The sequence below is a fragment of the Pocillopora verrucosa genome, chromosome 8 (genome assembly GCF_036669915.1).
Source record: "Pocillopora verrucosa isolate sample1 chromosome 8, ASM3666991v2, whole genome shotgun sequence".
Classification (NCBI taxonomy): Eukaryota; Metazoa; Cnidaria; class Anthozoa; order Scleractinia; family Pocilloporidae; genus Pocillopora; species Pocillopora verrucosa.
In genome coordinates, this window is record NC_089319.1 from 21,178,779 (window position 1) to 21,195,812 (window position 17,034).

Consider the following 17,034-nt stretch of genomic DNA (forward strand, 5'->3'; position numbering starts at 1 on the left):
GTGTGATAAACAATAAAGTTATATTAAGACGGAGCTGGTCACATCGCAATGTCGGTCCAACTAGCGTTGCTGAACATGATGAATTCAACTCGATCATCGCCATGCGTAAGGCCGTCTATAGATGACTTCCCAAGCGATTTCATGACTCAACACCAGCGACAAAGTCAGGGGGGAGTTGCTTTCCATTTTCTCATAGTCATTTACATGACGATCGCATTATCGCTGGTCTGTAACGTATACTTTGTTCCTTCTCTACAAAAAATCACAAACAAGCTTCATATGAGTTCTGACGTAGCCGGTGCAACTCTCATGTCTATAGGGACCTCTTCCCCCGAACTGTTCACCGCACTGATCGCAGTTTTAATTACAGATGGCGAAATTGGCCCCGGAGCCATACTAGGAAGTCTGCAGTTCAATGTTTTATTTATAGTAGGAATTTGTGGTTTGTTTGCTGGCTCTGTATTGCCTTTGAGATCGTGGCCTCTGTTGCGAGACAGCTTTGCTTTCCTTTTGAGTGTAATGGCATTGATGGTTGTTATTTGGGACAAAAAGATTTACTGGTATGAAGCATTGGCGCTGGTGATCATGTACTTGCTGTATGTGCTTATTATTTACTTCAACTCAACCTTTCGACGTTGCTTTAACGAGTTCACAGGAAGCGAAGAATGGGTTGAGACCGACATTGAAAATGGTAGTGATGAGAAAAGCCTCCTTTTGGAAAACGACTACGTAAACAGCACACAAATGGCCAACCTCTCGAGATCCGAAAAAGGAGAGAAAGAAGAGGAACAAGTTGAAATCACTGACCAGTTTGACGATTCACCATTCTCATTGCCACAAGGATTCTTTTATAAAACTCTGTGGTTGGTTTCATTACCAATCACATGCTTACTTTACGTGACAATTCCTGACTGCCGCAAGGAGCGATGGGAAAATTGGTATTTGTTTTCGTTCATTATGTCAGTGCTGTGGGTTGCTATTTTCACCTACGTATTGGTTTGGATGGTGGTAATCATTGGCTTCACTCTTGAAATTCCAGATGTCGTGATGAGTTTCACGTTACTGGCAGCGATGACCAGCGTCCCCGAAGCTATTTCGAGCTTAATTGTAGCAAGGCAAGGGGAAGGGGATATGGCAGTGTCCCATGCAGTCGGCAGTAACACATTCGACATATTGTTGTGCCTTGGAGTGCCTTGGTTACTGAAGACAACGATCGTAGCTAATGTAGATTACGTTGTTTTAGAGGATGTTGCTTTGATTTACACATCCTTTTTGCTCATAGGTTCTGCGTTAATTGTCGTAGTTTTTCTCAAGGTAAACGGTTGGCATTTAAGTAAGTGTCTTGGTATTTCGTTTTCTGTTTTTTATTTGGGTTTCACCGGTGTTTCAATTACTTTTGCTTATTTATTTGGCGACAACAAGCCGGTGTGTTAGCCATGTAAGACATAGCATGAACAAAAACAATGACCTGTAATTTTTTAACCAGAGCGCATAGGCAATAACAAGCTGATATCCATATCACTCTTAATTCCCCTAATAACATTTTCTCCTATTACGAACCAAAATTTTGTCATCAAAAGAATCATTTTATTGCGATTCTTTCAAGGACAATCGAAGTTCTTGCAACAAGTATGAATAGAAGATAATTCTTCTGGTAAGAATGCATTACATCTGAATACGTTGAGAAGAATCCCCATTTCAGGAATTCTTACCACAAGAATCGGGAATTCTTTTCTAAAGAACGAGAATTTTTTTGGCAGGCAATAGGTAGAGAATTCTTCTGGAAAGAGTGTTCAATCGCAAATCTTACAAAAAAGAATCGAAATTTCATAATTCATAAGATAAGAAACAGAATCTCTCATAACCAAAGTTTTATTAAGTTAACTTTTTTTGCCTGTAACTTTGATAATTAAAGACCTGATTATGTGATAAAGTCTGTTGAGTTATGCGACACAACAGCGGCGCGGTGGAGTAGCTACATGAGCGATTCCCTGGGAAAGCAAAAATGATGTCGAAGCCGCGACAATTTGCATTTAATTTTCGTGTGAAAATTCACAACACCAAAGTATTTTACTTTGCGAGCGAAAGACTAATCTGGAGGTTTGAGCAGTTCCAAAAGAGACTTTAAATTTCTTTCATTCGAATCTGTTTTGCACGTCGCTGCAAACAACATAATGTCGTGACATACAGCACTTGCACTTTCAACGCGAATTAGAATGCATGTTTTGACACTATCTTGTCAATATTACAGACGATTTCCATGCAATGTGAGGTCCTTTTGTTGGGTTAGCTCGTTTTTATTCAGATAGCCCGTGATAATCTTAAGAACCTCACGTGCACAGTTCAGCGGCCATCTTTGTCTATTGTCTGCCATCTAACCTTTGTACGCGACAAAATACGACAGTAAATAGTTTTGGTTTCTGTCGTCAAATAAAGTAACTTATGTTTAATTCCTGTTTTCGATGCGATTTCGTTAAGATAAATTACAACTGATTGGGGCCGAAGAATGTACAGTACTTGAAGGCTTCAATTTGCAACAAAAGCTCGATTTATATGATTCTTAATTAAGCATACCACTTCCCCTTTCAATTATGTTTGTGAACAGAAAAGTACCGGATTGCTCAGTGAGAGAGGGGATCATAGGAAAGGACTAGCGGTTGTAATTGGCATGCTATTAATTCGTTGATGTAAGAACAACAACTGCTTTGTTGCAGATTGTAACAATCACTGAATGGTATGGGGCATGATCTGGGAATTATATATGTCACTAATACACAAAGAATCACACATGTAGACAAAAATTAAAAATTGTCAATGTTGATATAGCTGTTCATTGATAATCTCAGTGATGTATACATCATGTTGTTGTGAATATGTAAGTTAATTATATTTTATGTGAATTGTATGTTAACTAGACGTTCGAGGACCGTTCACTCCGGCTTCGTGTCGAGCGTTTTACCTGAGCATTCACCACTCGTAAAATTTATACGAAACTACAGTCGGGACCTGTGGTGGGGAATTTTCGCTATCGATCACTCCAGTGCTACTTTTTGACAGTTATTTGTGCCAACCGTCAGTTTAATTACTCGTGTGAAAAACAATATTTATTAGCTTGTGTACAGCCGTTACCTTCCCTCAAAGAAATCGGGACGTCTCTCTCTCCTCGGCTCATTCCGAAAACGCTTGACATCATTTAATGTGGGCCTACCACGAACGGCGTGTGCGTTGGCATGTGAGATGAGCGTATAAGACGGGAAACTTTGCAAAGCGGTCTTCACAGAACACAGCATTATGTTGTATACGAAGAGCGAGCACTTGATAACACAAGTTGTCTCACTCTCATCCCCAGTTTCCGCGCTTTACGCAAGGAACGCCTGGGACCATTGCCCCCCTTTTGGCGACCAAGAACGGCTTGCATTTTAAGACTCAGGATTTCCTACGGCTTTCCTATAGAACAAAAAAATGCGGTATCATTTAAAAGTGATATGATACTATTTCACCGAGATACAAAGAATGAGATGTGTTGAATGTGAATGTTTTCGGTACTGTAAATGTTGGTTTAGTCCTGCATTGATTATTTTATGTACACATCATGTTGTTGTGAATATGGAAGTTAATTTTATGTTATGTTGATTGTATTTTAAAAAATAAAACCAAATGAAACGAGATTATTTTCAGTGTAATTTATCAACAACTCAACGAAACCCATTAAAGGCATAGGATTCTTCATTCTCAATAGAATATTCCGAACATTCTGAGACCTCAGAAGAGCAAGAATGCTTTTGAATGTGATTCTTCACAGAAGCAAAGTCAATCTCTGGAGAAGAACGATCAATTTAAAAACGAATATTCATTCTTGGGTGAAGGAAAAAAATTCTCATGAGAAGACTCAGAAACTGACGTCAGTTCTTCTCAAACAAATATTGGGTCTTCAGGGAAGAGCAGTAATTCTTCTGATAAGTTCGGTTAAAACATGAGATTCTGCTTAAGTGGATATTATCTTGGAAGGAGAGAAGTTGTTAGAAGATTTTTCCAACACTCTTCTGTAAAGTTGATTCTTTTTTATTCCTTTTTCTTTAACACAACTTACTGCCTTGGGAACTAGCTCAGATCAGAGTGACTCATTGGTCACCAGCTTATGAAGGTGATCCTTACTAAGTTGTCAATCTTGATGCATCGTCATCATTTCTCGCTTAGCTAGCGAATCACGTTAAGTTACGAGAAACAGTTCCTGCATGCTAATTATGTACCTTCGAGATATTTACGCTTTACAAAATCATTCTCTACCTTAAACTCTTACTCTTACGGTTAAGGTCGGGCAGAACAAAGACAAGATTTTAAGATAAGATGAACTTATTAACAGAATTAGAATCGTACGTAAAAGATATCCTAAGAGAAAATAGCCTTCGAGGACTGTTACATAACAGAATAAACTGAAAATTCGAAGAAGAAAGGGCGTACCCAAGGCTCATCCTTAAAGGACCTAAACGTGCGCATGACAAGTTCATATATGTGTTCTAGTTCTTTTGCAGCTGCTATGTTTTAACAATAACAAAAACAACTAGCCTTTGAGGAAGTTTTGTTGATTATAGCTTTGTTTTGTTTTGTTTGTGGTTTTTTCCTATGGTCTTTTGTTGTGAGAGCTGCAGTGGATCCAGGAATTTTTTTAAGAGGGATGGGGCCAAACTTTTATTCACAAGGGAGGGACTCCATAAACGGGCAATAATTGTAAATGTTAGGCATGAAAATTGGTAAATTTTAACCGTTTGTCGTAAAAAAAATTTAACCGTAAAAAACATTTTTGGTGACAGCAATGGAAAGATGTTGACCATTGGCCGTAAGTTAGCCATAAAAGTCGTCGCCCATTGAGACCGGCTCATAAAGCGCAGAAATCTCTTTGCGACAAACTGCTAAGCAACCAAACCCAAAGTGATTTGATGATGTAAATTAGCCACCGTAAAGTATTTCTAAAGCTGAGGTTTCGATTGTCAGCCATTCGCTAACCAAAAGAAATATCTCGAGAGTTTAAAGAGTCTCATTCAAATTAACTAAGAGAGCTTCTAAAATAAACAATTCAGAATAGTGCTAAACTTTTCATGTAGCGCCAAGTGCGAATACTTCATCATTCTATCATGTCTGAAGTTAAATAAGTTCGTCTACTTGACACGAGTATTTTAATATTATTTCACTTTGCCACTGCATTCATACCGTTAAGGAATTCTTTCTATATTTTCATGTACGCTTAGTATTTTCAGATCTTGACATGATAATGACGTTTTAAGCCTTTTTTTTTGCAATGTTTTATCGTAAAAATTTGAAAATACGTCAAAAGAGGTGCAACTTCACAAATTGGAAAAATAACAAAAGAGTGTTAGGCAAAGAGAAGAAACTATAATGATTGAATCAAAATGAATTATTGAAAAGTATAATTGTTTGGGCTGCAAAGGCGAGCTAAATACTGTAATTATACTTTCCACAAATATGACTCAGCTTTAAGGTATTGAATGGTTTTTTTTATCATGCATTGGGAATTCGGCCTTAAGCGAAATGAAGCCAAGTGGCTGTAATATTCATCCTGTTGCGAATTCAGACGCTATTTTTTACGTGTTGCCCCAGAAGTCTCTTATTATTCCTTATAAATGTCTGTAATTTATGAAAGGAACAGAACTTTTACGAGCTCCGGTTTTTCGAAAGCCTGAAAGTGTATTGACGGAGCGAGTCATGAAACTTCAGATTTCTTGGAGCAAAACCACATGTTACATGTTTAGTCTGTAGAGACATTGATGGTCATTTCAATTTGCATCTCCGGTAAGGTTTCGGAGAGACTTCCGAAATCTTTCCGAAAGCTCTCCCGAGGCGGTTTTTCTCTTAACGTTCTGTATCTTCGTTCAGGATACTTTAATCTCTTGCTTCGCTTAAATACGTGCAACGCTTAAATTTCATCAATTTCACTGTGAATTCGTTCGTGATTTGCGATGACCGGCTGAACTGTTTGTCGCCTAGAATAAGACTTACGATCGATTCAAACAAACTTGGTGAATTTTTTACCACAATCTCTGATTTGTTGGAATGAGTAACCTTGAGGAACGGCTAATTAAGTCCATGTCTTTGAGTGGAACGAATTCAATAAAATTAACGAATTCATTCAAAGTCGACAACTGCCTGAATGAAAAAAAGTGCGCGATGAAAACGTTCATTAGAGAAAATTCGTTTCCTTGCCATAAGAGAATTTCATCTTGTTCAATTCGATCGTAAAAATCCATCGGTAATCAATGCCCGTTCGGACTGAAACAAATCCAAATTCCTCAGCAATCGATTCAAGTTCGAAAACATTAAGGAAAACAGGCAATTAGATTCGAAGACAAAGGCACACCAAAGCACCAAACAGCAGCTACAGGTGGCACTCATTGATCCGTTCATTGTGAATCAAGCGATTATTCATAGAGCTTTACAACCCATGTCACTGTTAGTTTGTCGCTCTGCTCAGGAGCTTTGATTCATTCCTCACTGCTAGAACACTGGGATACAGATCATTAAAGGATCGTTGCACGAATTACAACACGCTAAAGTTATCAATCTCACGCGCTTTTCGCCGGCCGGCCGGCGAGAAAATAGCGTTTAAAGGTACCTGATTTTTTCATTGGAGTCCTAATCTTTGTTAAGTGTCATAATTTGCTTACACTGTGTAATAACGATAAATAACTCCAGTTATGTCTTCTTTGCAGCTTGGACAAGTGAACACTGAAACATATTTTTACATATGTATGTGGAGTCACCGTGCCTTCTGAAGTGACAAGAAAAGACGATAAAACCTTTAAATGCCGTGGTAACACGTGCTTTGGATTTCAACGACTTCGTGGAAACCTTCCATTTACACGATCACATGGCTGATCGCGTACAAGTTCTGTTTGGCGTTTCTTGAATGAGGGAAAATGAAGGATTGTTTGTTTACGCGGAGCCTTCTACCAATAGTAAGAACTATTTAAGACGTAAATGGATCAATTATAAACACTAGTCTTTAGTTTATTACAGACAATTGATGCCTGAATAGCAATACGCTATCAAGAGGAGAGAATATGAATGAAAGTTTCCTAGAATGAAATATACCACCAAAATTTCAAAATAAAAAATTCGGAAGAAACAAATCTCTTCTCTTGAGTCATCATGATTTTATTCCAAGTTTATGTCTTTGTTCAAGGTGATACACTCGGTGTGCAATGGTTAGGTGAAGACCTTGTTTTGTTTTGACGTGTTAGCATTCACAGTTTTTTGCCAAAAGGAATACATGTTTGCTAACATCGTTCGCCGGTAAAAGCACCACAGCGCTCACATGTTAATTTGATAAGTCTACTCAGCCCATAAGTTACACTGAATAAGGAAGCATTCCTTAAGCAAGGCGGCTTCAGGTAAAGGCTAAAAGGGAAGAAGATATATAACGGTTTGGAAGGTATTCAATATAAAACGTTGTCTTGATTGTTTTTGTCTTTTGTAGCGGTTTGCTCATTATTCTACTTTTTTTTCTTTCCCACAGAAACAGCGATTTTTCATTCTGTTATGTCTAGCAGCGGCATCATTGGTATTTCTTGTCCAAAATCCTAGGTGGGGACTGGAGTCGATTATAAATCTACGTCAGAGATATGATTTGTCCGCCAGTGGTAGGTAACTTTGTAGTCTTTGGGTTTCTGTCGGCTTCTTTACGGGTGGCATAGCGCCCAACAAAGGATGCCTGTGAGGGAAAGCAGTTCCTCATCTGATTACCCTCTTTTCAAAAAGGCACACGAGGCGTACAAGCGTCTTTGAAACTAAAAGCCTTCATTTCGAGCTAATTTTTAGTGTATTACTATTATTTTCAAAAAGATTTTTGTTGATGGACTCTAAATGAAAAGAATGGAGTCCCCGTTTAGTGCTTTGGATTCTGCCTTTACACTGTTAACTGTTAGAGAGATCTGGGAAATGCGGATGTCTAACTGTGTAGTAGAGTAACTACTTTTGGTCGCTTCGAGCCATCGAGCAATCAGTTTAGATTGCCTAAGAGATGACCAAGGTTGTTAACACTAGCTTCGTGTCTCTCATAGCAGATAAAATGGGGCAACTGGAAACATATCCTGCACATCTCTTAATAAATGGAGCCCACGATATGACAGAGGCAGCAGTTACACTCAGTAAACACAGAGCTATTGAATTAGAGGAAAGACTCCGCACTTTGTCTGACGAAGAAAGCTCAACAGCTCGCTCAGATCTGACCTTAAACCAGCCCCAGACCTCGTCGGCTTCGTCGGACTCTCATACGTGCTCCTATGAAGGCTTAGTACCAGCAAAACAATTGACATTCACGCCTCGAAATAAAAGCTGTGTACCTTACAAGAGGACAGATGAAGATTGCAATGTAGCCTTTAAATACTTCGGGGCATACAACTTAACTTCTGAACCAGTTCAGTGCGATAAGCAAGCAAGTCGGCCGATCTGTACTTTCCTCACCGAGTTTCGTTTCAGCCCAAAAGATAAAGTGTCAGTCACATGTTGGAGGGATGTTTGCTCCCAATCTTCGCCGATTCTTCTGGGCTGTTCTGATCCAGAATTTGGAGTAGTCGATAAAGAGGAGGACTGGGTTAAATTCCACAGCATAGGCGAACTGGAACAAGATTTACCTGCAATTGTTGTACAAAATTCCGTCCAAGGTTTCAATTTTTGCCTGTTACAGTGCAAAATTGACGGGCACATGGTCAAACAAGCACTTATCTTTCCGCCGATTTTAAAACACGCAATTCAGAATGCTCCGCTCTCAAAAAAGAAAATAAATGTGAACATCATTCTCGAGGACTCGGTTTCAAGATCTCATTTTTACCGCTCCATGCCGCGTTCGGTCCAGTCCTTGCGAGATATTTACAGAGATGCTAGTTTTCAAGCAACGGTTCTTGATTTTGAGCTCGTTCAGAGTTATGCAGCGTTCACTCTTCCAAACGTTCAATTCATGATGGCTGGGAAATCACTGAAAGGTAGGAGAAAAGTACCGAAGCGTGTGAATGGTATAAGCATTCTCACCGAAAAATTCAAACGCTTTGGTTATCAAACGTTAATGCACGAAGACCTTTGCTGGTATGATCAATGGGGAAGCTTTTTGTCACCTGAGTACAAGAAAAAGGTAAAACCTTTCACGGAGGGGTTTAAAAGCATTTTCGAGGAATTCAAACAAAGCACTGATCGATATGTGGATAATAAAGCCATGACTTTGCTATCCTGTGAAATATTAAAGGAATTTGGGACTTCAAATCCTTTTGGAGGAAAATCCACAAGGAACTATTGTTGGGATGGACGTTCTCTAAGCGAGTATCTCCTTTTCTACGTGAGACGATTCATATCACTGGTTGATCGAAAACCAGAAGTAGCACCGGCGTTAGTTTACACGCATCTTAACACCGGACACGAACCCTCTGGCAAACGCATACGAGCAGACGACAATATTTTGTCCAAGTTTCTCGAAGAAATGGCACGGAGTGATAATACTTTGACCCTTCTTATATCAGATCATGGTGGGAAGACGTCAGACTACGCCATTGAGACTTTACCTGGTAGTTTAGAAGTGTACAGCCCTATGATGTTTATGATAATTCCTCACAAAGTTGCCCAGCGCCTTGGAAAGGATCGCATGAATGCGCTCAAGTTAAATCAGAAACGTTTAGTAACATTTGGAGATTTGCATCATGCACTTAACTCTATTGCAGCCTTGATAGACGATGGACGTACGCAGGACAAGGTCAGCGGCTTACTACAGCCAATTCCACTGACTCGCACATGCGCAGATATAAAGGATATATCCCCCGAAGGCATGTGTCGGTGTGAAGGCTGGAGAAAGTTTTTGAGTCCAAATTCCATGGAGGTCATTTGGCTGGCAGAGTTTGCTCTTGGACAAATTAATAACATGATACAAATGCAATACTCGCAAGGATTTGCTGGAAATAAATCAAAGCGCAAAAACGGATTTGGCCGATGCGCCATGTTTGTTGGTAAATCCATTGAGCGACCGAGACAGGAACTTCTTGGCAAAGACTACATCACCACCTTGGTTTTGGTTGTTGAACCAGCTTATGGTGTGGAATCGAAGGAACGATTCGAAGTTCAGCTAAAACACTCCAGCGTTCGAGAACACAACATCACCTTCATCAAATACACGCGGCTTAGTTTCTATAGCAGGTATAAAGGCTGCGTCGACAAAAACGTGGACCTCAATCTTTGCGCATGCGCAATGCATCACTCAAATAAACATAGGCGATCGGACATCGAGGATCTGATTCGCGCCCGCCATTTTGTAGACTTCGGAATGACAAGTAGTACACGCTCTCTCGCATCCAAGTGTTTATTGGTCACGATAAGGCATTTAAAGCGGCTTGTCGTTTCCAAAAAGCAAACTCGTGTCATGAGCATTGAAGTTGCGAATGTGTGTGAAAATGAAACGATGAGAGTGAAACTGGGAGGTATCCACAGAGTAACACGATTTTCACGTGCACTTCCCATCTCTATAGTCTTGATGCCGAGGACGATTCAGTTTTCGCTCTCAGTTCTCAATGAATGGAAGTACGGTTTATTTAAACCGGTTTTTTTGCACTCTCGGCATGGCAGTAAAAGGGAAAAAGGTCATATCACAAGAACCTCCTGAATACTTTTTAACGTTAATGCATTATTGAAACATTGTCGAATCGGGCTTTAGGAACATTTTTATTTACAATTCCATTGTATTTATAGATTGGTGTAATAAATGTGAACAGAATAAGTTGAGAGAAACAGTCATCATCTCAAGCTGATAGGCCCAAACGGTGCTAACAGACCGTGAACCGGAGCTGCTCTCGCGAACCCAAAGGTTTTCTGGTGATCACATTGGAAAAATACCAAATATTTGCCGTAAATAATAGGCCAAAATTTTAACCGTTAGCCGTATAAGCTATCACCCCATTGAGACACTCCAATACGAACGTAGTAACACTATCAGTTAATTCCTAGGTTCCCTTTACTGAAGAGAAAAGAAACCCTGAAAAAAGTCCGATCAACTCGTACTCAGATCGCACCGTGTAACTGTAACTGAAATGTAGAGGACAAACGCTTGGCCGTGAAAGGTCTGGGTACGAGACTAGAGTCTGTTAGCGATGCATAATTAAAGAGATATTTTGTGACGACAACGTCGATAAATTTTTAATAACTCTTCAATCACGGCCTATTTTTTAAGAATCGTAATGACTGAAAACTGTTAGAAGTAAATTTTCTAACACTCGTCGTTTGGTAGGTTAATTCTTTTTTTTCTCTTTCTTCACAAATTGATACAACGGGGACTAGCTTCATCTGACAAGGAAAACTAGAGTCTCCGCTTGTTAAACGATAAAAATAGAACTACATTTAATCTGAAATATTGTAAGGGTTTCCATATATTGGTGTTGGGAAAAAGAATGGAAATATTATATTACTTTGAGCCATTCGATACAAAAATTATAACAAGACAGGTTGATTATTTCTTATTGCTTTTGTCGATCTCATCTAAGTACAATTTCTTTCACCTTTTTCTTATTGCGGTTGTGAATTTGGTACGAAAACAGTTGCTCCGTTTCTACGGTGATCGGTGATTAGTTGTTCTATTTTGCGATAAGCTATGTTTTTTAATTATGTCAATTTTCTAGTTGTAAATCTCTCTGGTAAAAAATTAACCTCGCACAGGAATTCCTGGAAACTCCTGCTTCCTATACTATTAATTACTATCAGACTGGTTTTTTTGGTCAAATTCTAAAGTCAAATTCACGATTCCAGAATATTTCTTGAATTTTAAGTTAACACCTTCAACACCTCTTTTTAAAAAAGGTGACTATGATTGTAAATAGCTTATGCTTTTTCATCTCCGCACTGAATTTGTAATTATATAACTTATGCGAATAACACATAGTTTTCTCAGGGGCGGTACCTTAAGTACGCCCCTTCTTCTCCAAATTTTGTGTTTACTCTGTTGTTATATAGCAATCTTCTAAGGCTATTTTCTCGTAAACTATCTTTTCAAGCGTAATTTCAATTCTGCCCATAGGTTAACTATAATTTTTATATTATCAATCTTGTCTTTGTTCTGGCCGATCTTAACCGTAAAATTAAGAAATTTAAGGTAGAAGACGATCTTGTGATTGCGTAAACAATTCGAAGGTGCATACTTAGTATACAGGAACTGTCGTACGTACTCTAACGTGATTCGCTGGCTGAAATGGAGCGATCGCGATGTAAGAAGATTGACAGCTTAGAAGTGTCATCTTTGGTGTCACCTTAATAAGCTGGTGCACAGCATCTTTCAATCAGAGAATATAGCAAAGCAGAACAGTGTGGACTTATGTCCAAAGAAATGGGTAATAAAGAAAATTCAACCGAGTGTTAGAGAGAAATTCTTCTAACACGCTTATAAAGGTGACATTGCGGATGACATTTCTAAGCCGTCAATCTTCTTGTGTCGTCATCGTACCATCTCAACTAGCGAATGACGCTTAACTACGTATTATAGTATGCACCTTAGGGTTGTTTACGCAGTTACAAAATCCAATTCTACCTTAATTTTCATATCTTTACGGTTGAGATCGGCCAGAACAGAAACGAGATCGATAATATAAAAATTACAAATAACCTTGGCTCAGAATATTATTTATACCTGAAAGGGTATCTTAAGAGAAAATCACCTTTAAAGAGTTAAAGAAGAAAGGCGCTCACAAGTACCGCCCCAAATTGCTTTTGGTTGCGGAACATGAGAGGTATCACCTGTTTACACCCTAAATTACCTCTGGGAACAAGAAGGTGTCGAACGCGACCTATTACCAGGGAGATTTACTCTTCCTGGACTAACAAATTAACTTACTTAAGAACATGGCTTATTACGAGTTCCATGCCAACCTCACGATCACAACGAGGAAAACGTGATTAAACTCACTAGGAGAACGTGGCCAAACTCACCAGAAGAACGTGACTAAACTCAACCTTTAAGATAAGACCACCAAGAAGGAGTAAGAAGTAATCAACCTGCCCTTTTTATAATTTGAATTAAATGACTTAGAATAATATAATATTTCCATTCCTTTTTTTTCCGACACCAATACAAGGAAACCCTTACGATATTGTAGATTTACTATAATTGTAATTTTATCATTTAACAAAACAATCTACTGACATCGTAATGACTGAAAACAAACTACTGACATAGACTTCAGAGGCCTCTGATACTTTTCTCCAACGTGGACCCTCAATCACACCAAACCCAGAAAATCTCTAATAGAAACTTAGTGTGTTCTTGACATTTGGTGTAACAATTTAGCGAACCCCTCTCTAGGGGACTCGTCATTATTTATCAAGGATCTTGTTTGAATCACAATAAAATTTACAGGTCCTTCAGTAAACTATCTTAATGACGGCTTCCTCTCCCTCCCCACCCTCCCCCCCGTTTTCCCTGATCCCCCACAAGTGATAAATAATGACTACATGGCCCCTGGAGCGAGGCATATTTGAAGCGTGCTTCAAAGACATATCATTTGCACTTAATTTCGTTATATGATTTAAGTTGGTTGATTAAATCTCTAGATACCCTCTTTACATCAGAAGGATTTGTCTCGTCTCCCTCGATGTCACTTAAAAATATTTTAGGGATAGGATACAATGTCGAATACTTTGTACCAATTTCTTCAATAAGATCATCCGTAACTGGCAGTTCTTGGACCTTCCCTCGTAGGTTTTCCCATCGTTTAACATTCCGGCAAGCCACACCCACCAAAATTGTATAACAGAGCCCTCCAACGACGAGTACGGACCCTCCTCCAACTAAAACCCAGACAACAGTGGGTAGTCTATCCGGGCTGCCCCATCCTATAACTCCGCCGAGTATTAATCCAAGGAGAATGGCGGCCAGGAGAGCTTTTCCTGCGTGTGTGACAATTTTTTCTCTCCTTGTCTTGCTGGAATTGTGACGGTCTTCCACTCTGGCACGAATCCATTTCATTGTACCTTTCAGCTTTTCATATCTGGAAAACGTCGATGTATGATGAATGAAACCAGAAGAAGGATAACAGAGGGAAAAGATAACTCAGAGCTAGCAATTTCAAATGTGAAGATTTATGTGCTGAAAAGTAGATAACACCAGATGGCTGAAATACAGCCTCAGAGAATTTTTCGTTTACCAGATTATTTGACTTCCTTGCTTTTTCAGTATTTTCAGTTTGCATTGCCATGTTTTGTAATTCAACTTAGCGGCGTAGCTAAAGTAGCATCTTCACCAAATAATATTTTCAGGCATCTTTAAAATTAATCAGTGCCTGATGGCTATATAGAGTCCAGTACCTGCTATACCTGTCAGGTTAAATTGTGTCAACACTTGAATTAGAGAGTTAATGTGTTATTCTTTGCATTAAATTTAGAACATTTTCTTTGAATATATATATACAAACATATATTGTGAACCTGTGGAGCTGAGTTAAATGACTAAAGTTGAGCGGTTGAAGGAATACATTTTCGTTGTCATCCAGGAAAACGGACTTTCATTTGCTCATTGGTTTCATATGTACGAGTGCTATTGTCATCTCTAATATGAATAAAAGCTATGACTGGTTATAAGCTCTTTCAAAGAACGTCTTTAGTGCGAAATTCTTAGCAAGCTGTTGTCTTTTTATTCAATTCGTTCACCGAAAATACCTCGGTGACGTTTCCTGCAGGCCTTTGCACGAAAAGACCCTTCTCTAAAAGGATAAAGATTGTTCCATGTCTGCTATTCAGTGAAACAATGAACTTAACAATTATCAACCCGCCGAGGCATGCGAACTTTAAGGGAATGTCATCTTCGCGTGAGAGCAATGGCTGATTAATCCGCTATGATTTTTTACAAACCTCTCTAATAAATCTGAAAAGGCCTTGTTCAGCTTCGAGGCGCTTTCTTTGATCAACTCTAATAGGCTCCCATCTGGTTCATTGTTTTGGAACTGTTCAAAAAACTCCTCTGTTTCATTGACTTTCTCTCGGGTTTCTTTCTCCAAATCTTCCCATTTTTCCATTTTCTTTATATCACCAAGAAGCTTATCGTACTCCTCTTTTTCTTTAGCCTGCAGGTCTCTCACTTTTTGATACACATTGGTAGAGAAGTCAAGCAGAGCGTCGCAACATTTACAAGAATTGTCCGTCATTTTGCGCGAACTATCCGCTTTCAAATTTAAAAGTATCTGTCAATTTGAACCACCAATAAATGCTATTTCTAACGAATGAGCTTGCACGAGGCATTGCACGGCCTGAGTACCATACCGGTGCATCATGGGCAGGAAACCGGTGGTCTACATCAATTTTACAGAATGCCGTTGGGGAGTCAAAACGTGCTAACGATTCGGTGGAACAGCAATTGAAAGAGATAAAGAAGCTCAAGTTCAGCGAACCCTACAAGTTCCAAAGGAAAGTCAACGAAGACCAGTATAAGTTCAACCTTAAACTGACTGAAACGACTGACAACGCAAAGTAAAGAACGAATTGGAAGAAGGTGAGAGGTTAATTCTAGAAAGCCCAGATTCATGTTGTTCTTCCAATTTTCCTAGTCAGCCCACAGCACGAGGAAGGCTTAAAAACTGCATTGAAAATGAGTGTTCTTTTAGTGTTTCACAGTCTATTCTGAATGTCAACAGCGAAGGTTACAAGATTCCTTTTTTTGAAATTCCTACACCTTTTGTCAAGCCTTACAAGACTAAAGCGCCATCGAACAGTGATTTGTGTCCTTAGCTGTTACGAACTGCTTCGTGCCAACCTGATTAAAGAGTTGTTTCGCGTACTTGAAATTATCAACCCGCTCTCTGTAGCGAGTAGTTCCAGCAAACAATAGTAAACTTTGGACTTAAGACACGTTAACAATTTCGTCTTTGAGCGGAAGTTTAAATGTGGGGATTTTGAGCGTCTCCATTCAGATTTTTGACAAGGGCTTTCACCGATTCAAATTCAATCTCAAGTCAGGATACCATCATATAGAGATTTTTCCCGCGCATCGCAAGTTTCTCTCATTTGCCTGGGATTTTGGAACTGGATCTCTTAGACATTTTCAGTTTTGCGTGCTTCTCTTCGGTCTGTCTTCATCCCCTTTCATTTTCACTGAGAAATAAAAGAGTTTGCGATCCGTATGTTTGTTAGAAAATAGTTTTCCCACCGACTCTTTTCACGTAGTTCTTCATGTTTACAGCATGTTATGGAACAGTCCCAGTCTAATAGCATGATTGACTCCGCCTTTTGCGCCATCAAATGGACCCATGATATAGCCGGTGTCCCCTCCCCGACTGACAACCCTGCAACCGAGGCTGTCAGGTTAGAATCCATGAAAACCCCTGGCACTGCCACTGTCAACCGTAAGGAACCTATTTCTTGCGACTTAATCCAAAAAAATCGTTAGCCACCCTTACTTGGATAACCCAGTTGATTTACGGAATGTTTTCTATGTATGTTTTGTGTTTTACTGCCTCTTTTAGGTTTGATGGCCTTTTAAGAGTAAGAATAGCAATATTTCTTTTAGTGAAGGTCTCATGGTTTTTCGAGTGCATAAAAGTAAGAGCGACCAACTTCATAGGGGGGGCGGGGGGGGGGGACGAAATGATGATTTCCGAGCTATCTAGCTCTGCATGTCCTGTTAAATTGCTCAAGAAATACTAAGGAATGAGATGAAGAGCTCCTCGCAGCTAAGAACACTACTGAAACGAGTAGTTGAAAATAGGACCTGAAAAAAAATTCAGGCCCGTACGGGATTTGAACCCATGACTTTTGCGATACCGTTGCAACCCTCTACCAACTGAGCCAACAAGTCAACTGGGAGCTGGTCAATGTGTTGGGTCCAAATAAACCATCAAGTGATGAACGATGATTTTAGATGTATGAAATTCATATATTTGCACTTCGGTGAAGAAATGAAATTAAGAGCTCCTCGCAGCTAAGAACACCACTGAAACGAGTAGTTGAAAATAGGACCTGAAAAATATTCTGGCCCGTACGGGATTTGAACCCATGTCATTTCTTCACCGC

The 17,034-nt window shown here is 39.3% G+C and overlaps 2 protein-coding genes and 1 pseudogene across 3 annotated transcripts; 2 read left to right on the forward strand and 1 right to left on the reverse strand.

Annotated features, from left to right (window-relative positions):
• On the forward strand, nucleotides 1-3,378 carry LOC131780046 (sodium/potassium/calcium exchanger 3 pseudogene; annotated as a pseudogene).
• A 3,112-nt stretch (nucleotides 3,379-6,490) lies between these two features.
• LOC131780045 (uncharacterized) lies at nucleotides 6,491-10,718 on the forward strand. 2 transcript variants are annotated; one of them, XM_059096666.2, is made up of 4 exons: nucleotides 6,491-6,624; nucleotides 6,726-6,971; nucleotides 7,532-7,655; nucleotides 8,076-10,718. In XM_059096666.2, the coding sequence occupies exons 2-4, from the start codon at nucleotides 6,933-6,935 to the stop codon at nucleotides 10,652-10,654; spliced, it is 2,742 nt and encodes a 913-aa protein (XP_058952649.2). In that variant the 5' UTR covers nucleotides 6,491-6,624; nucleotides 6,726-6,932; the 3' UTR covers nucleotides 10,655-10,718. The 2 variants fall into 2 exon arrangements, with proteins under 2 accessions (XP_058952649.2, XP_066027731.1); XM_066171634.1 differs by having other exon boundaries at nucleotides 8,079-10,718.
• Nucleotides 10,719-13,464: 2,746 nt separating this feature from the next.
• On the reverse strand, nucleotides 13,465-15,178 carry LOC131780032 (uncharacterized). Its single transcript, XM_059096645.2, has 2 exons — nucleotides 14,881-15,178; nucleotides 13,465-14,021 (listed from the first exon to the last, which is right to left on the reverse strand). Exons 1-2 carry the CDS (start codon nucleotides 15,171-15,173, stop codon nucleotides 13,532-13,534), a joined length of 783 nt encoding a protein of 260 aa, XP_058952628.2. The 5' UTR covers nucleotides 15,174-15,178; the 3' UTR covers nucleotides 13,465-13,531.
• Between the last annotated feature and the right edge of the window lie 1,856 nt (nucleotides 15,179-17,034).